At 46.7% G+C, this 20,134-nt stretch overlaps 1 protein-coding gene across 13 annotated transcripts in view; it reads left to right on the top strand.

The window, feature by feature from the left end:
• The window catches only part of kiaa1217 (KIAA1217 ortholog), a 91,521-nt gene that overhangs the window by 69,338 nt on the left and 2,049 nt on the right, over nucleotides 1-20,134 (top strand). For 6 of the 13 annotated variants that reach the window (XM_084033447.1, XM_084033449.1, XM_084033437.1 and 3 more), the window contains 17 exons: nucleotides 1,189-1,387; nucleotides 2,311-2,404; nucleotides 6,647-7,521; nucleotides 8,903-9,007; nucleotides 9,475-9,524; nucleotides 10,820-10,959; nucleotides 11,066-11,241; nucleotides 12,839-12,969; nucleotides 13,291-13,438; nucleotides 13,884-14,382; nucleotides 14,493-14,691; nucleotides 14,781-15,067; nucleotides 15,197-15,367; nucleotides 15,643-15,765; nucleotides 16,957-17,037; nucleotides 17,129-18,763; nucleotides 19,273-19,404. In XM_084033447.1, the coding sequence (XP_083889573.1) occupies nucleotides 1,189-1,387; nucleotides 2,311-2,404; nucleotides 6,647-7,521; nucleotides 8,903-9,007; nucleotides 9,475-9,524; nucleotides 10,820-10,959; nucleotides 11,066-11,241; nucleotides 12,839-12,969; nucleotides 13,291-13,438; nucleotides 13,884-14,382; nucleotides 14,493-14,691; nucleotides 14,781-15,067; nucleotides 15,197-15,367; nucleotides 15,643-15,765; nucleotides 16,957-17,037; nucleotides 17,129-18,763; nucleotides 19,273-19,404 (5,045 nt within the window). The remainder of the gene's footprint in view (nucleotides 1-1,188; nucleotides 1,388-2,310; nucleotides 2,405-6,646; nucleotides 7,522-8,902; nucleotides 9,008-9,474; nucleotides 9,525-10,819; nucleotides 10,960-11,065; nucleotides 11,242-12,838; nucleotides 12,970-13,290; nucleotides 13,439-13,883; nucleotides 14,383-14,492; nucleotides 14,692-14,780; nucleotides 15,068-15,196; nucleotides 15,368-15,642; nucleotides 15,766-16,956; nucleotides 17,038-17,128; nucleotides 18,764-19,272; nucleotides 19,405-20,134) is intronic. The other 7 variants (XM_084033444.1, XM_084033442.1, XM_084033441.1 and 4 more) reach the window with 7 other exon arrangements.

Here is a 20,134-nt window from a genome sequence, read left to right as displayed (position 1 = left end):
TGCTTTTCCCTTAAAACCAACCATTTGCAGAAATGTGACATTGAAATAACTGACTTATGCGTATTACAACGAGTCTTTTATCTAACGTGAAGCGGGACGATTCTCATGCAATAAGACACAAAACAGAGAATTCCATTAAAACGCTGAGCCATGCTGTTTGGAGCAAAGAATCGGAGAATATAAATAGATTTTTTTCCTCCCTGGCATTGTTTATACAAGTGCAGAGTGGGCGTGTCCATAAATGTCGTGGGGCAGACATCTGTTTTGGTAAAGCTCAGTACAGAAGCCACACCCAGGGTTCAGAGGGTGAGGCTTGTGGTCTTTTTGATGCTGTTCCACCCAACTCGCTTTCTAAACATCAAATCATGTGTCTGGTATATACAGCATGCTGTTCTCAAACATGTGTAACATGAACAGGAGCTCAGCGGCAGGTTTAGCACAATACCACATGTCTGACAAGTATGTTTCTGAAATTCTACACCACACAAAAAAAGAAGTTATTTTTGATCATTTTAAATGCTTTGATATTCTTTGGGCAACAATTTAGGGTTAGTGTTCATTCAGTTCAAACTCATAAATGGGCTTTAAAGGACAGTTTCCCATCCACATATTCAGAAACTGAAGAGCTGCTATGGTTTGATTGTATAAATAAATGCTTTAACATAGGAGTGGCTAAAAATATCGATACGGCAATATATCGCGATACTCTACTCTATCCTTTTAAATTTTATTTTCAATATTTATTCCAGTGAATTTCATGGGAATTAATTAAATGGAGAGGCTGTTTTGAATGAAATAGTTTTGACTCAATTTGTCCTCTGATCAATATCATCTGATGTACTTTTACAGGTACTTGTGTTTTCATCTTTATTTATATCGCGATATCGTGATACGTATCGTGACCAAAGTATCGTGATACGTATCGTGAGGTTCTTGCCAATACTCACCCCTACTTTACCAGTGGAAAGATGTGGAAATGGATTGTGCACATTTTAATCTTATTAATAAGGTCATGGCATTTAGATTTAGATCATGAACTTGAGGCCGTTTTAAGTCTTATGTAATCCTGCAATGAAGTGAACTTCAAAAGAACACAACAAGTTGTTCCAGTGTTAGTCATGTGTCACGCTTTCCCTCATTTCGAGGAGTTTACTCATCGGCCCGCTCGCCTGCTTTCTGGCCCCGCAGGTGTGCTCTACCTGCAGTACGGCGACGAGACCAAACAGCTGCGCATGCCCAACGAGATCACCAGCATCGACACCATCCGAGCTCTGTTCGTCAGTGCCTTCTGCCAGCAGCTCACCATGAAGATGCTGGAGTCGCCCAGCGTCGCCGTCTACGTCAAAGACGACATGAGGAACGTGTACTACGAGCTCACCGACGTCAGGTAAAAGACAGGCGGTACAGGCTATGCACTGGACTGTCGTTTAACAGGGCATCCAAGGTTCATAATGGCTTCTTTTTGAAGGTCCTTTCCTTTTCCCCTTTCCCTGAGAACTTCCTGTTTAAACCCCCCCTGCACAGGAAGTGTCACTAGCCAGGAAAAATCCTTCGCTTCCTTTTTTTCCCATCACGTTGAAACTTTAGTAGGAAGAAGGCGGTGAAGTCCTCTGATGTATTGTACCCAAACAAAACTGAAACTTGGATTCCCGCCTGTTGTCCTCGCGGCTCCGGTGAAAAATTGAACAATGTTTTTTTTGTTTCTTGAGGTCTTTTTGTGCTTTTTCAGAGTGTAGTTTCCAAAGTGCATCGAGTGTATCATCCATTTACAAGCGTACTAACTCATATACGATGCTTTCTTCTTGTTCCTTTTACCCTGGTTTGGTATTCACCAGCGCGTCTCATCAATAATACAGCAGATTTTATGTGTCGAGTCCAGACAGGAAAAAAAACAAAAAAAACATTACTCTTAAAGACACAAGAAACTTTGCCCCTATTTCTTTCTCTCAGAGTGCCTGCCCCAAGTGCACTGTGTACTTTGTGACTAATCCTTTATCAGGGCTGTAAAAGATCTCGTCTCGTGATTCCTTAAGGTTGGTTCAGGTGTCCAGGGTGCAACGCCGTAGTAGGCGCGGGGCCAGCAAACAAGAAAGAGCTCCCGTTTCCGTGTGTCGAGCCACATTTCAACACAGTATTTACAGATTTAGAGGAAATGTCGTATGAGAGCGGGCTGTCCGAGCCCCTGTCGGGGTACGTGCCCTTGGCGGGGCTGCAGCAGAGGCTCAGATTCAGGCTTCGGCAGGATCGGCCGCGGTCCGACGGCGATATCTGGGCTGCCTTCTTACCACGGGACGCCTCTTCCCCCTACAGGAACATCACGGACCACTCCTGCCTGAAGGTCTACCACAAGGACCCGGCGCAGGCGTTCAGCCACGGGCCCAGACCTGCCAACGGCGATGCCAGGGTGAGTGCTTCACTGATGTTTCGTTAACGGCAACAGCTGAAGGGGGGGAAAGCCCAGTTCTTCTCATTCTCACATCCTGTTTGCAGTGAAGGGAAGGAATGTCCCCCCCCTGCCTCTTCTTAATCTGTTTAGACCAGGTCCTGTATTGTTCTCTCAGGGGCCTCGCCTGCATGCTGTGGTGCAACTCTAGACAGTCAAACTCAAATCTCATGACTATCCTTGCTCGTTCCTCCCCCCCACCCCCCTCTCATTATCAGCTCTAATCTCTTTCTCTTGTTCTGATTCCCACATGTTTGTTTCCCGCTGATGTAACAAAACTAAAGCCCCTGAAGAGCCCTTTTCCTCAAATGTTCCTCCCCAAATCCTCCTCCTCTAATCCGTCTGACCCTTTATCTAACCCGCCGCTCCTCTCCGCCAGCCGCTGATTTCCAGGCACCGTTGTGATGCTGCAAAAAATTACATTAACCTCAGTTTATAATCCCATTGCAACACACTGCGTGAGTCACTTCGGTATACAGTGGAATTGGTAACGTTTGAAGGAGTGATGAGATGGTTTTGAGAGCTCCCGGTTCAGATGGCAGGATGACTTTGAGGTGCTGCTTTTTATTTTTGCTTCGTATTCTTTTTATTCTCTGCTGCTGACAAGCGACTTGCTGCGGCTGGCTTTCTGTGATGGGGTCCTTCAAGGGGAAGCGAATAAAAAAGATCCGACTGACTGATGCTCAAACAGTCTAAGGGCAGGAAAAAGGGTTGCAAGCGGAAGAGCAGATCATTAATTGTGCAGCTTATAACGTCTGTGAGTCGACGGGACTGAAAAGTAAACCTGGACGAACTGAAACGCATTAAAAGCGAGGCGACTTTACAACGTCTCTTGGGCAAACATTGTGAAATCCAGCGATACGCGGAAGGAAGATTGTTGTCATGAGTAGATCTGTCATTGTTTAACAAGCAGTGATTGGTGGGGTGTGGAGGCCAGGTGGATGACTGGCAAGGGGGCGGGGCATGCAGAGGAAATGAGTAAGACCGTGTAATGCAACACCGAATGTGTTGCATTAATCCAAAGATGTGTATGCTTCTCATCCCCACATAAACACATTGGCAACACATTTTCACACTCATACACAAACATAGACATTGTGAACTCTTGTTTTCTTGGCGGCTGTAAAAGTTCAGACAGATTTCTCATTTGTTTGCCTTTTAAAGAACGCTTGGAAAGACAAAAAAGGTCTTGGCTACACTTTTTTTAATAATGAAATAGAAACTCTGGCAGTCAACGCGAAAGGGCAAATTCTACAATTTAATGAGCTGTACACCTGTTCAAACACTATTTGGGGGGGCTTGGGGAGGGAGTGCTTAGTATCTGTCTGGGCTGTTGAGAGCTCTCCAGGAATGCCAGCGTTCTCGGATCCGATTTAAAGTATCATTTGCAGTTACCTCTGTTATTGATCAAAGCGCCCCGGCCAAATAGAGCTGTCTCCGCTTATGAAAACAACTGTCTTATCTGCAGGTAATTGATTTAAGGTGGACAGACGTGGGGGCCTTGCACAGAAAACCCGATAAGTCACTTGATACATGCGGAGCAGGCAGCAGGCTGTCAGAATAAAGAGGCTTCTCTTGCGTCACCTTTCATCGCAGAAAAATAAATACTCATCCGTACTCTTGTGTCGTGCCAAAAGCAGTATATTTGTTATTCATAGAAGAGTCAATAGTGGCTGTCAAACGTCATGTTATGTACACACGTCTGGAGGAGGTATTTAGTAAACACAGGTTTGGTTATTGGCTATCTTGTGATCTCTTCTCCTTCAGGCAATCCACCTTATTTGTCTTGTTTTATCTCATAATTATCGTCATTCTCCGGATGCTAGCATCTCCTTTCCAACACTGTGAGCCGTGGGATCGGATGTTCAAGTGCTGACACACTCTGTGCATGCTCTGCAGTTTGTGAATCATCTCTTAACATGGCAGGAGACGGAGGCGACTCTGTCCGCGAGCAGACATGCTGCCTCTCATTATTAGGAGCTTAGGAGCGCGGTGGAGAGTCCGTCGGTCAAACTCAAACCAAATGTTTTTTTCCGATGCTGCCTTTTCATTCTCCCCGACGCTCCTCTTTTTACTCCTCTGTTTTGTCTCAAAGCAGCAACGTGTGCATGTTTTGCAGACAAACACCGCGTGCTTTCGTAAAGTCGCTCTATTTTTGAGGTTGTTTTGAGAACGGTTAGTCTTCCAAAAGGTGTAACATCTGTTTGGGATCGACAAGTTATGCCTTTTGGCCCCAAAGTGTTCAAACGAGGCTGTTCTGAAGCAGGCGGAGATGTGATTTAGGGCTGCGGAGGCAAAATTCCTGCTCCAAGAAGGGCCACTCTTCTTCTTCTTTTTTTTAATACGTGTGGTACTTTTGGATAGTGAAAGTCATTAGGTTTTGATGACGGCCTGCAGGGGCTCTTTGCGTCTCAGGTTTCCTATTATATACTTTGATGCTTGGTCAGACTTGTTGCTGCCGTATTTATAGGCTGCGTGTGCTTTCTCTGCCAGCACTCTTTTTTCCCTCTCCTTTTGTTATCACAGTCGAGCCTGAACCCTTTGTTACACTTTGAGCAGTTGTTGTTTTCCAGTTGGTGCACACACACACACACAGACACACACACACACACACACACACACACACACACCTTTGCTGTATTAAACCGTAATCGGCACTTGGGATGAAATAAATAAAGGCAACACTAAGAAAAGAAAAGAGCAGAGAGGAACGTTTTGACTTGTTCTCCTCATGAAGGTGTGACCTGTGAGTCATCCCTCGAAGGAACAGTTGCTTGTTTGTTTGATGGCGGTAGAGGGTGAGACAGGAAGGAAGACAGATTGGATTCGGTGCATGACACGCTCAGTATTATCATACCGAGCGTATCGCATATCCACGGGGTTATATTACTGTTTGCACACTGTCTTTCAGTTGGGCTAGCTAGCACAGAGGACTGTTTACTTCCACATGGACTCAAGCTGAGATAAAGTTTGCATATTGTTGTCGTCCATGCAATTCTGCATCCCACAACTGTCCCCTAAAATTAGGAATCATCCAGTAATTCAGTGCAAATCTATTGGAGAGAAATATGCCAGGTTTAGAGTATTGCGGGTGATTTGAATGAGATGGAAGGAAACCCTCCTGGTCCGTCCTCCCTCAGCGTGTCGTGACGAGCAGCTGATGTCGTTACGCTCGAGTGTTGCTGTGGAAAAACACCTGGCAGCGGCTCAAGATTTAAAAAAAAAATAAAAAGCAACCTACAAGCGTAGTCTGCTGGCAAAACGGAGAGATTACAGAAATACAGATTAAATACAGTTTTATTCTAAAGAATGAGAAGCAATATGATAGGACTACAACTAAGTAGCCCATTCTATATTACATAATATGCTAATATTAGCCACCATTAGCTGCTACTGTAGTTTAAAGTTTTGACTCACTAGTCTGTGTGATATATCGGTAGCTACGAGACAATTAAATACTTCACACAGCAGGCGGCTCACCAGATTAATCAGACTTCCTTTTACTTCTATTGTGTTTTTTTTTTTTTCTGTAGTTTTACCACCTACAGCCTTAGTGCTCATATACCGGTATTCCCATTAACCTCCAAAGCCACTGGAGTTAAATGAGGCTGGGTTTATTATACGCGAGCCTTCAAGGGGGTTCTTTATGGGCCGTCGAGCTAAAGAACAGTGGCTGAGATTAGCTGTCTGTTTTTAAATAGACTGAACGAGACACATCCTGTTGAAAATTAACCATCTAGTCGTGGAGGTGCACACACAACCTCTCCTTGGAAACGCCGGTCTTATCTGCAAGACGGCAATCTGAGAAGAAAAAAAATCAATCCAAGGAAATAACGTGTTCGTGTGTGATATTGTTTTATGAAGCCTTGGTGTGTATAACATCCAGGGAGGCGGTGTAATCGGGGGGATAGTAGCCTTGGAAGTGCTTTTTTTCTGGAGAAATAGCTGACAGTGTTTTCTTTGCAAAGCAACAGTTTAAACTGAGTTAGATGGATGTTTTTGTTTCAAGGGTGCTTCAGTCCAGAAATATGGGATTTACACAAGATAAACAGCCGCCGACGCTTTCAAGTGGGCACAAGTATGCCGTCTAGTTTACCCACTCTGCAATTGATTTCTTTCCAACTCTCTTTGAACTTCATTTGAAGTAATAAACCGCTTCCAGTTCGTGTGTCGGCGTCTAATAATGTCTGTATGCTTTCACAGATGCACAGCGAGATGGTGCACGCCGGCCGTGATGGCCCGCACCCTCTGAGACAGCCCCCCATGGGACCCCCGCCACACCACCCCATGCAGGGAGCCGTCCCCCCGTCTCCCCACTCCATGCCCCCGTCCCCCTCCAGAATCCCGTTCGGCCCGCGGCAGGGCTCCATACCCGGCAACGCCACCATCCCGAGGGACCGGCTGTCTAGCGCCAACCCTCCGGCCCGCTCCATCTCGCCGTGTCCCAGCGCCATCCTGGAGAGACGGGACGTCAAGCCAGACGAGGACAGGGCCAGTAAAAGCCACAGTCTAGCCAGGGGGAGCGAGGGGTTGTATGCAGACCCGTACTTGCTCCAAGAGGGACGAATGGGCATGGCCACGGCCCACGGAGCGCACCCTAATCCTGGGCTCGACGGTCCGGATCATGGCATGGGATTTCACCGCGCCTCCATCCGCTCCACGAGCTCTTACGGCGGGCCCAGCCCTACAGACTCTATGGATCACCCCTCTCTGTACAGGCAGAAGTCCAGGAACAGCCAGCTGCCTACGCTGGGCTCCAAGACCCCTCCCCCGTCCCCTCACCGGATGGCTGAGGTGCGGATGATCGACATCCACGACGGGCCTCGTCACGGCGGGCCTCCTCACGGTGTTCCACCTCACGGCGTTCCACCTCACGGCGTTCCACCTCACGGCGTTCCACCTCACGGCGTTCCACCTCACGCCGTCCCCTTGGAGAGGAGCTCGCCCGTTCGCCAGTCCTTCAGGAAGGAGGAGGTGGCGGGGACCAAGCCCCGGAACAACATGGGGTCACCTGTGGTTCCGGACCTCCAGGGTCACCTCCAGGGGCCCATCGTAGCCGTCAACGAGCATCAGACACGGTAAGCACCAAATGGGGGGACCAGACGACACGCGGTGGGGCTGGTGGATATTTAAAAACATAGAATTAAGAGACGTTGCATGGGAGCATGGACTAACTCTGCATCCCAGTTTCACTCTAACCACGAGCTGCTGGTTTCATCCTCCATGACTGAAGAATATAACCCTCCCTGTCACTGTTCTCGAGCATCAAGAGCTGATTATGCATCGGTTTGCTTTTGTGTATATAACCAGTTCTGCTTATCCGACCGCTGTTTTCACAGTCTCTCTCCGAACTCTGGCGCTGACAGTGTTGATTATTAAAAGAGCGCGTAGACCCCCGCCGAGTACCGGGAGGCCCCCCCTCTGCTAATCCACCGTATATTTTATACTCTACTCCGTGACTATTGTTCCAACAACAAACCCCTCTGCAGAGTCTATTCAGTTTTGGATAATCCAGCAGATATTTTCGGTACCTGGATTAGGTTTATCCGCTGTGACTGAGAGCACATAAACATAGAAAGAGGGATGTGTGCCTCTTAGCCAGGCAAATGTGGTTTCACTAGACGGGGAGGTCGCACCTAGGAAAACAAACAAGAAACACTGACCAGGTTGAATAAGTATTTTAAATGGCCTAATCAGTCAAACAGATCAGACTGGACCACCTGGGCAGTCCAAAAACAAAAAAGAGAAAACGTTAGAAATGCCCTGGGAAACAGAATGGGAAAGTACTGTACTCACCTTTCAAGATAAACCGCCGTCATAGAATTGAATTCATGTGAGTCTGAGGTTAGGCATCACAGCTGAAACCCCCTCGGCCCCCACATCCTTCCTCAAGACAAATGGTGACATCTGAAAACAAAAAAAGTTGTCCTCTTTTCCGACCTCTCGGCTTACAAAGCAATCTCAGTGTAAGGTCCCCTGTTCACCCCTGTGGTGCTTGGCTTTCTTAAGGCGGTGTGGGTTTTTTTTTTTTTTTTTTTTTTTTTTTCAATTGTCCTTTCATTCTCTCTATTCGCCCACCACTCGGCGACACACTCGTGTTTTATTTAAACAACAATATGACTTGGAACACCCTCGATCCGGGACCTCGGGGGTGGATCGTCCGTCTTGTTTATTCCATTTGGACTTTTTTTTTCTTTTTGTGGAAAGAGTCAAAGAAGCAAGAAACTTTTTATTGGACTCATTTTTTAGGACATAATTGCAAATCAGTTGCATCTTCGTTGCGTAATCCAACGAAATACAGAAAAAAAACATTCATGGCGGGGTAATTGAAAAGAGTTGATGATTCTGTTGCAGCCCTCCGGTTGTCCAGTCTGAGCTAACATGTGCTCCAGTGGCAGCTGTCATAACATCCAGTATAGGCCTCCGTGTTGAAAGTAGAATTTTCTGATGTTTCTGCAGAGTGCGAATGAAGGCTATGGAGCAACAGATTGCCAGCTTGACTGGTCTTGTTCAGCATGCACTTTTAAAGGAGCCAAACACTAGTGGCACCACGGAGCTACTAAGGTAAGCAATCGCAGTATAGGAAGAAAAAAAAATGAGAAAAAAAGTGAGGCATCAGGGGAAATGGAGTCTCAAATTAAAACAAAAAAGCCTGGTTATCCAGCTGGAGCGGGAAAGATAAAGCATCCCCTTCTTTAATGGCTGTATCAAACACGGAAGAGGAAACAGGTTGATATTGAAGTCATTTGCTCTCGATAAAATGGCCGATATGTTTGGTTTATCTGGCTGCATATGAACTCTTTGCATTTGGAGACTCTGTGTTAACGTATGCTCTGTCAGTTAGTCTGTGAATGCAGTCAAACAGCTTGTTAACATCATTAACGTCATTTTTTAACCTTCCCCATCATACTTTGTTGTATTTTTTCCTACTAATACATCTATACATCTAAAGTCACTCCCCTCAAAGTACTTGTTTGTATTCACAACCAAAATAAAAAATCCCACTCTCATGAATGTTCCTCTGACTGCAGCGAGAGACCGGCGAAGACTTCATCTCCAGCCCACAGCGCTCACAGCTCAGGTTGGTACATCGTTATTCTCCTCTATTTCTTTTTCTTCTCTCTGAAGAAGAAGTTTGAGCGCCGTCATGTCTTGTGCAGACAAGCCCACGCATCAGTATCACTCAACAGCCTGCAATGAGCGGTGATGGTGAGAGAAGGGGAACAAAGTCGGGCTTCTTCTGCCTGTCATCGGTTCATATTTCCTCCGGACGGTACATCCAGTTTAATGGGAGATGAGAGGCGAGGTCCTCGACGTACTTAAAACACGACGCTGTCACTTCACCTGCTAACATGACTCAGCGATTCAGGCTTTGTAGCAGATCATAGTTGGATGAATAAAAAAAGATCTGCAACCTCACCAGTTGGCAGAGCGAAAACATCACATCTCATGACTCATTCCTCATGTATTCATGTGAGATTTTCTCCAAAACTTAGTAACGCTTCCTCGTCAGCCTGCTCTCCTTTTGATGGACATCGTGTGCCCAAGGGCCAAAAAAAAAAAGCCCGAACCAGCAGTGTACATTGTAACCTGTAGTTCAGGTCCCGGCAGCTGTCAGGGGAGCAAATGAGCGATTACGAAGACAAAAGATGAGTTTGAGTTTCTGTGTGGATGGTACTTAAGGCTGAACATTCCCTGACCTATTGTGTGACTCTCTACTTTATTTAACGGAGCTCATGTTTCTGAGGTGAATGGATTGGTTTCTCTCTCAGATAACAAGCACGTAGTCTTTACAATGACGCGTTGGGGTTTCTGCCTCAAAGCTAATACAATGGAGGCGAATAAAATTTAATGTGTGGTGCTCACAGCATTGAAATTCAATTTAATCTTTAATGATGAAGGCTGTAATGTGAACTCCAAGGAAACATAGATGGGTCCGTTTATTAACTGATATTAAAAGGACTCAGTTCTCCTTTAGATGACCATCCTTTGTTATTAAATTTGCTGTTTTTTTCTTCTTCTTTTAAAGGAATACATTCAGTTATTATTGTTTTCGGGGCATTTAGGGACGCTCACCCAACCCAAATATGACCTCCTTTGTTTGGTGATAGAAATGATGAAATCAGTCAATATGAGTATATGTTGTGCAGTGGAAAATACTATAATAATAATTACTTAATATTACGAACAATCAAGCCAGCGTGTTGCCAGATAAAATGTGTTTGTACAATCTAACCAATAATTTGTCTGACAGAGAATAATAACAACTGTCTACATCTATACTTTCATGTACCAGTTCAATAGTTTTACTTGTCATTTCCTCTGTATTATTTTATAATTTATAATTATTATAACTTTCCCTCCAAACCAATACAGGTGGTTCCCCAGTTTTGCCTCCCAAGAGCAGCCCAGCTCCGTCAGACAAGGGCTCGGTTCCTCTCAAAGTCAACCTCCTGCAGTTCAGGAAGAATGTTTCTGACCTCCGGATGCAACTCCACCAGATGAGACAGCAACAGGCGAGACTTTTTTCTCCCCCTTTTTTTTTTTTAATTCATTTTCAGCGGTCATGTTGGTCTGCTCGGTCAGGTCCTCTTAATATCTCATTCCTTTCCCCCCCCTCAGATCCAGAACCAGGAGGCATTACGAGTCCAGCTGAAGCGCGCGGAGCAGGAAATCAGTGTTAAACTGGCAGAGGCCATGCGTGGCCTGGAGGACCCCGTGCAGAGGCAGAGAGCTCTGGTGGAGGAGGACAGGCACAAGTACATGGGTCTGGAGGAGCGCGTCCTCACACAACTCGGGTAAGGCGGCTCAGGATTCACTTCCATGGCAGACACGCTCGTTTGCATTCATTACTGTTTATTGTGAGTCTGATTGAGGACACGCCCACGCAGCTCCCAGTCAAGGTGTTTCCATTTATAGGACGTCCCCAGGAGGCTTCATTTTTTTTTTTTTTTTTTTTATCAGCTTACCTGCGCTATTCACTCCTAAACTCCCTCTGACAAGCCAACGCCCTCCAAATTACAGCTCGCAGGTTTATACAGGCAAAGCGGTGCCTGGCTCTCAGAGACAGCAGCCTGGAACAATGGACCCAACTTTATTTATTATCACTTCTTGCCAACAGGGAGCAAGTAATTGAATCTTTTTGATTTGGATGTTTACAGGCGAGGTCGTAACAGTGTTGTCGTGCTCGACGGCGGCGAAGCGCGTTCTCCCGTAAACACAATGGAGGCTGAGAAATGAACAGGCAGGAAGTCGGTGGATTAAGCTCTCTTGTTGCCGTTGGTGTTCAGCCAGTTGTGAGTCAGCAAAACATGGCTGCTGGCAACTTGAAATAAGACTGGGTAATTCGGTGGGTTGCTTGGCTTTTAAGGCCGGTGGGAGAGTGTGGTGTGAAAACCACTGACTTCTCAAGAGGAGAACTAAATCCATCGTGACCGATGAGGGCACATTTTGTAACATTTAATAGCTCTGTGGAAATAAAAACAAAAAAACCCCTCAGTTCTATAAACAATGAAACTGGTACTAATGATTAAGGACGGGGTTAGCGCTTCAACAGGGCAAAAAAACAGATAATTTACTGTAATATCTGTTTTTGTCTGTGGGATTCTCAAAAAAAAGTCAAATAATTTTGTCCTCAGTTGGTATTTCCCATCATCATCCCTCTTACTAACAGGTCATAGCATAGCAGGTCATTTAAGACACTGCCTCCTTATTACCTCTCCCCACTCCCTTCAGGGGACTTCTATTAAAGAGTGTTTCTCAAGGGTGCTTGGCCACAATGAAACACCATTTTAGTCTCTCTCATGCAATCCAACACTGCACACAATGTTATCTCTCTGCACATTTCCCCCGAGGAGTAGCCAATTTTTTATTTTTATTTTTCCCTTCACCCCCCGAGCGCACTGGGACGGGCCGCGATGCTCTGCTTTCAATGCGAGGAAGTGCTCTGGTACAAATAAAGCCCTCGCTCAGTGAAAACATTTGGTGGGACGGCGGCCAATCCAAGCAATCATGATGTGGACGGGGGAAGTGTTTATTGTCAGTGTTAATCCTTCTCCCAGGTTTTTTTGCATGTGATTTAATTTCTTCCTCTCAACTTTGTCCAATCAGTATCTGTGTGATGTTTGAGATACATGATTGTGTGCTGCCCCCTGGTGTTTGCAAAGAGTAAACACCATGTTAATATTACTGGAAATCAAATTGTTGCCCAAATAGATATCATATCAGTATCACAGAAAAATAGTCCCTGAAGTGGAATAATATATATGTATTAAAATCATGAGTTTCCATTCATTTTTCATTCCAGACATACCAGTTATTGTAGGAAAACTGGATCATCTCTCTCAACGCTATGTTTCTTTTCTTCCCTGTGTGCATGTTGTTTTGGTTCTGCAGCGATTTGGAGCAGTATGTGGGCTCTCTGCAGAAAGACTCGACCGCGTCACACAGAGTGGTGACCCTGAAGGACGTGGAGGAGGGAGCGGTGACACTGAGGAAGGTGGGAGAGTCTCTGGCAGGGCTCAAAGGTAAGAGAACAAATAATATTCTCACTATACCAATCTGGCCTCGTATTAAATATAGGATATAAGGATATGTTTTGGGGTTATTTTCCAATCCACTATTATGGATTACACGACATTTAATTCTAAAGCAAGGAATTTAATTTGAATACATTTGGAGAACAATATCACAGGTCAACATGAAACCCAGCCGTATCAACACGTCACAAAAAGAGAATTAACTTCTCAGAGGCTATGCAATTATTTAATTGTTTAATAAAGGAATTTCCAATCTAGTGTTAGTAAAAATAAATAACAAGATAGGCAACGTTTCTTGTGTTTCCTCAGGCGAGTTCCCAGCCCTGCAGACCAGAATGCGCTCCGTGCTCCGGGTGGAAGTGGAAGCCGTCAAGTTTTTGAAGGAGGAGCCTCATAAACTGGACAGCATGCTGAAAAGGGTCAAGAGCCTGACGGACACACTCAGCAGTCTGAGAAGGTAGATGAAGGAAGAGATGGAGGAGGAGGAGAAAAGGTGCTGGAGTATGAAAATATGAGGGTCTGAGAGCGAGAGAAAGGGAGATGAAAACAAAAAAAGCACTCTGTGGAGCTCCTCGAGATTGTGCTATTTATTATGCTGACAAACCTGCCTTCGTCCCATCAAAGAGGTCATTCTGTGTGGACGGTCCAGCTTGATATACTTCCATCGCCTCCACTGAAGCGATAAGTGAATTCATCTGGTGGACGCTGCAGAGCCTCATTTCCATTTTAATGTCACAGATATCGAGTTCAGGCTCGACTTCTCTCTCTTGTCTTTTACCCCAAACTGGAGCCAAACCAGAAGACATTGCATCACAGCTGTTGTTGGTGTTTTTACCCCCAAATTAAATTAATTAATGTGATTTATAAGTGGAAGATCAGTGTTTTTTTGTATCTCTTTGCAGATGTGCGACTGAGGGCCCTCAGAAGGGAGCTGACCCCCCTGCTAATGTCCCAGTGGACAACGGCCCTCCAGCAGCAGCAGCAGCTGAGGCTCCCGTGGCAGCGGTCCAGCCCGGATCCACATCAGCGCCGCCGGAGCCCCAGAGCTCCACCATCAAATCGGAGGTGATGCCTTCCTCTCCGGTGGTCATCCATCATGTCCAGAGTTCGCCGGTCCTCATCCAGCATTCCCAGCAGTCCGCAGCCCTGACGGCTCAGCCCAGTCCACCGCTCACCCCCAACCCCTCTCACAGCCCCAGCCCCAACCCGGGCAAGAGTCAAGGCCGGGAATCTCCCAAGGGGGCGGCCTCAGATCCGCCGAGTCCCGCCCGCCATAAGAAGCCACAAGGGAACCCGGTGAATAATGGCAACGGCACTGCCACAAAGGGTCTCGTCATAGAGGAGCTCCAGAGCAGCCAGAGCAGCCAGGACAAGGGCAAAAACAGAGCCATGTCAATAGAGGTACATTCAGTCCCCTTATAATGCTCATTAAAAACATTGTAAAGTGGGTGATTTTTCTTTATGATGTTTTTTATATATATATTCTTTCTTTTCTTCTTTTCCCCCCGTAGGCAGCAGAGAAGGAGTGGCAAGAGAAGAGGCAGAACATGGGTCACTATGACGGGAAAGAGTTTGAGAAGATCCTCCAGGAGGCCCAGGCCAACATGATGAAGGGCATTCCCAGTCTGGAGGTGGAGGAGGACTCAGCGCTGCCCCCTGCTGCCACGGTAGAACCAGCAGACCTCCACGACACGGCGGAGTCACCGACAGGTACAAACCAAATCACAAATGTAACCCCAACACACAAATGCATTTTAAGGTATCTATAATTTAACCTCTTGTTATTTGTACGACTGAAGAGCCTCAGTCTGAGCTTCAGTCTGACAAGCCAGGCAAGAAGGGGCCCGAGAAACTCCCAAAACCTGTGATGGAGAGACCGGCCAAACCTGTGCTGGAGAGACCCTCCAAGACTGCCACCAAGCCGGGCCCCACTGACAGCTTTACCAAGCAGGGGTCTGAAAAATCCAGCAAGTCCCCGCCGCCACCCCCTCCGAGGAAGACCTTCTCCAGCTCCAGCTCAGGCATGACCACCACGCGCTCCGGCGAAGTGGTCTACACCAGCAGGAAAGAGTCCGTCTCGGCTCAGGTCGGTCTGATAGAGGGTCATTTTCTGATATTTTTCTGTTTTTTCTCTTACGTGTGGGGATTTTTTTTGTGTTTGAACTCTAAAATATTGGACATGTGGTTATAATTCCCCTCTCCTAAATTCAAACAGGAGGGTGAAGATGAAAGTCCACTTCCCAGTCCCCAACCGAAGCCCAACAAGGTCCCACCAGAGACGAAGCCGAAGCCAGCCACGCCTCCCCCCGTCGCCGCCTCTGATAGCAGAGAAGAGGAGGAGGAGGAGGAGGAGGATGAAGGGGACAAAATCATGGCAGAGCTCCAGGTTAGATGCACACTCAAGCACTCACACACACAATCCCTCCAACATGTGAACAACACAACAGGTGTAACATCTGATTTCTGCGTTGCGGGATGTGGGTCTGTCATTTCCTTCCCCTGGTGGTTTGTCTTTTTCCCTGAAGCGGCAAAGGATGAGCTCTCGACTCCTCGATCTTGAATCTAACCGTCACATTTTGGGTTCTTCAGCTGTGGCGAGGGTGAAGCTACTCAAACCTCCTAAAAAAAAAAATTTCCCCTTCACTTTTCTTCACTCTTCAGGTTTTCCAGAAGTGCACGGTTAAGGATGTAGGGGTGAAAAATGTGGTAGAGCCCGCCCCTCGAATTGAACCGCAAATCAGAGAGCTAAGACCAGGGCCCTTATTGCCCCTCAAAGAGAAAAAGGTAAAATATACGTCGCCACGCCGCCACCCAGCTAACCGCCTGCCTCTGCCCGCTGTCTGATACAATCGATGGCTGTGTCTTAACCCTTCTACAACTTCTGCACCCCCTTTGCTTTGGCTCAAGAGAAACCTGTAACAACTGCCTCCGAAAACAAACACCAAAAACACTCCTTTCCTCGCTGCCTCTGTTTCCTCCCCTCTCTTGATTCTGCCGGATATCTCCGCTCGAATATATTTCAGGATTAAGTCTGCATAAAATGAAGCCTCTGAAAAAAAAAGACGCTGTGTCTTTTTGGTGCGCACGGACCCCGAACAATGATGTGTTTTGCAGCTGATTTAATTAACGCTTGTCAATAAAGACCTCGGCACTGTATCCTACAGGCAATTACATCGTCTTGTGTCTTTCTTTGATTACACGTCTTCATACAGAAATCGACAAGGGCAAATATTTCTAAAATGACTGACAAATTGAGAGAAACAGCGTAGCTTAGACTGTTTTTGCAGACTTGGTTCACCTGAGGTCAGTCCGGCCACTATGCATGCTACTCTCCCCCCCCACTTGTACTTCTCTGAGGGATTACTTTTTCTGTTTCTCCCTTGTCTTTGCACAACTTGACTTCAATTTGCTTTTTCCGGCTTCACACCAATATAACCAGCACAATCCTATCATTTTCCACATTTATCTTAATATGCACATTTAATGAGATGTTTTCACAAGGACGGATATGTTCATGTTAAAACATTGATTGATTGAACAGTGATTGAAATGTAGGTATCAGAAGCATGTGAGTAGATATGTAGGTAAGCTACTCGTTACTGTCAATAATAAAGCATTAATGTTTTAGATTTGATGCAGAGCTTATTGCACAAATTGTGTGTGAAAGGCGCTTTGCATAGTGTATAATGTATGAAAACTGGAAAAAAAAATCAATAGAAGTGTAAAAAAACAGGGGTTACACCATCAAAAAGTAGCTTTAGAAAATGGCTGTTAGAAAATATAGTGGCTTGCATTCTAAGCTTTTAAACAGTTATATGTATTAATGCTCCCTTCGTGTATTTGATACATATGGAGCATTTAATATCAGTCTCCATACTCCATATGTTTTTGCTGTTGCCTTGTAGACACACGTAACCCATAGCAACCTGGCACACCAGTTGCACAGTAATATTATTCCCTCGCACACTGTCCTAGCAGAGCTCAGAGCCCACTCGAGAGGATAAAGATCCCGACACAGATGAAAATGGGAACACTACTGTCCGACAGAGCCAAGGGGTATGAACGCCTTTCTAATATCAAGCGATGTATCCTTAATGTGTGTCCTAGGATTGGAGAGATTAAAAACAGCCACTTCTTCGTTTCTCAGGTCATATACTATGTGACTGGCCAGATTCCCAAAGAGCATCCGACCCCGTCGGGAACGGAGGAAACCCCTGAACACCGGGAACCCACGCAGCCTCCATCACAGGTGTCAAATGTCAATGTTAACGACAATTCTCCAAGCCAGCAGCAGCAGCAGCAGCAGCCGCCACCGTCTCCACCACCCAAATCGCCTGTAACACCTCCACCCAAATCGCCTGTAACACCTCCACCCATATCGCCTAAACCCGTGGGACTGAACGCATTCAAACTCCCAAAGGCCCAAGTCAAACGCTCTGAATCCTTGAAGACGAATGCGGAGATCCAGAAGGGAAAGATCCTCAACAAACTCAACACGGAAAAGAAGAGTAAAGTCATCCAGCAACAGGTTTCTTCTAGTAAGAATATAATATCGGAGCCTGTAGTAACCACGGCAACCAGTACCGCAAGAGAGGCGTCAAAAAAGGTTCCGAGTGAGGACAGGGATCCACCTAAAGCTACCTTTGAGGAGGATGATGAGGAGGCAAGTCTTAGTCCTGACTTACCCGGAGAAGAGGCGCCTCCGCCCCCGGACAACATAGCCTTCATGATCACAAACACCAAAGTTCAGGCCCTCTCCTGTGGCGAGTACCAGGACCTGGTCAACGCCAAGAAAGGAAACTTCCAGACTGTGTCTGTAGGTAACGCCGGCAACCAAGGGAACGACACAGGGGAACCACAAGACCATGTCTTCGACAAGAAGCCTGTCATCATCATCTTCGACGAGCCCATGGACATCCGCTCGGCGTACAAGCGCCTGTCCACCGTCTTCGAATGCGAGGAGGAGCTGGACATGATGCTCGCGGCGGAGTGCATCGAGGAGGAGAGCGAGGAGTCGGACACGGAGAGGAGCGGTGGGCTGAGGGTTAATGCGGGAGGGACCGAGGAGGTGGATAGCAGGAACGCAACCGCCTCAAAGGCCACCTCGGATCGCACCAGCTTATCGTCTTCGTCCTCGTCCTCGATCTCCGAGCTGACCGACAACGGGTTGAAGACGGAGTCGAACGGCGACGGGAAGCCGGACGGTAAGAAGAAGTTCAAGTTCAAGTTCCCTAAGAAGCAGCTGGCGGCGCTGACCCAGGCGATCCGCACGGGCACCAAGACGGGGAAGAAGACTTTGCAAGTAGTCGTATACGAAGACGAGGAGGAGTCCGACGGCACCGTCAGGCAACACAAAGAAGCCAAGAGATTTGAGATCACGCGCTCAAAATCCCTAGCGGACGCCACCAAGGGTCCGACCCCGACCCCTACCACGGCCCCGGCCTCGCTGAAGAGGCAGAACTCCGACTCCCTCTACAGGACGGACGAGATCCGGAAGAGCACTTACAAGACGCTGGACAGCCTGGAGCAGACCATCAAGCAGCTGGAGACCACCATCAGCGAGATGGGGCCGTGCTCCCCCAGTGAGCCGGTCTCCACGGAGGAGGCTAAAGCGGGGCTGAAGAGGTCTTCCTCTCTCCCGACCTCCAGAGGGACGGGCCCTAAGGTACTCGGCAAAACTCCACTGCAGATGAAGATTAAACCTCAGCTCCTTCCTCGCCCTGTAGTCATCCCTACTACCACCACCACTACCGCCCCCAGTGCCCCCAGCACCGTACAACAGGTCTCTCTCTAGCTCTTGCTCCGGAGGCTTTGGGTCCTTCTTTTTTCAGCTCACTCCCTACCTTCACTCCAACCCTAACCCTCCCTCCGAAATTACAGAAAAAAAATCATTAACTCCACAGGTGCTTGGAAATGTTGGAAATGTCCCCCCGTGGCTTTTCTCCCTCTGTGAAATCATGGCGACATGATTAAGGGTGGCATTCTGTTGGGGTTCCTGACTACCATGTTTCTCCTTCAGTTCACTGCTAAACCTCTGAGGGTTTCCAACAAATTGCTCATCACCAAAAGCTCTCTTGTGATGATGAAGCTCTTGATACCTTCTTGACCGCATGTACTACTGTGTGTTGATTTTTAAAAAAAGGCCTATGGTCCCATTGGGTGCATGATCTATCACTGGTGTTGATCGTTGAGGTGTTATCTGATTTTTCATTCTTCCTATATGGTGTGTGTGTTTTTTTTTTTCTTTCTTTTGTTTTTATTTTTTGTTTTTTCGTTTGGATCCCCTTGCAGAACACCAGTGTCGCGTCCCCTTCTAGTCGGATGCCCGTCCCTTTGTCTGCGAAGTCCAGGCAGACGCCGGGTACTACTGACAAAGCAGGAAAACCGCAAAAACTACAGGACGCTCAGAGGCAGTTTCGACAGGTAGTTTTACTGTAGGGCCTTACCAGAGACTAGAGGAATCAAACGTATAGGGATCAAAAACACGAGGCATGTATTGTTAGAGGGAGGGAAAAAAAGACAACCAAAGCTGTGAGATTTCAAGTGTTTTAAAGAAAAAAATTAGTCACCGTGGTGACAACTGTGGTTCTGTTAATGTTTCTATTGAGTCTGCTCTGACAAGAAGGCATGTTTGACTTTTGACTGTTACCCCCCCCATAACATCACTGTACTGTATGCTTTTGCATGTCCACACTGCTCATGGTTTTCACTGTGTTGGTTGACTAAACAAAAAGAAAAAAAAAAAGAAAAATGGCAACGAAAAGTGGAACGCTATCCCAGTGTCATCATCTGAGTTGTCCTCACATCTCCACTTCCCATCACAGCTGAGTTCCTAAACAGTGTTGCCAAATCCCAGGATGCTTATGGCTATGTTTTAAAAAAACACACAAAAACTACAAACCTAACTGACTTTTCAGCTATGCTCCTCCCCTTTCTCCCCTCCTCTTCAAACACCCGCGACGTCACTGCACCGCTTCCTAACCTCACGGGTGATATTTCCTTACCCTCGAGACCCACGACTCACTATCTTGCACCATCGGTTTCAGTGGAATACCAGCCCGCACCCCCCCTCCCCCCCTGTCTGCTCCCACTCTTTCAAAAAACACAACTTTTATCTAATTCTCTCCAGCCTTCCTATGCACCTTTTGCCTTG

This window comes from Eutrigla gurnardus (assembly GCF_963514095.1).
Source record: "Eutrigla gurnardus genome assembly, chromosome: 18".
Lineage (NCBI taxonomy): Eukaryota > Metazoa > Chordata > Actinopteri > Perciformes > Triglidae > Eutrigla > Eutrigla gurnardus.
This window is presented reverse-complemented; position numbering and strand designations above follow the sequence as displayed.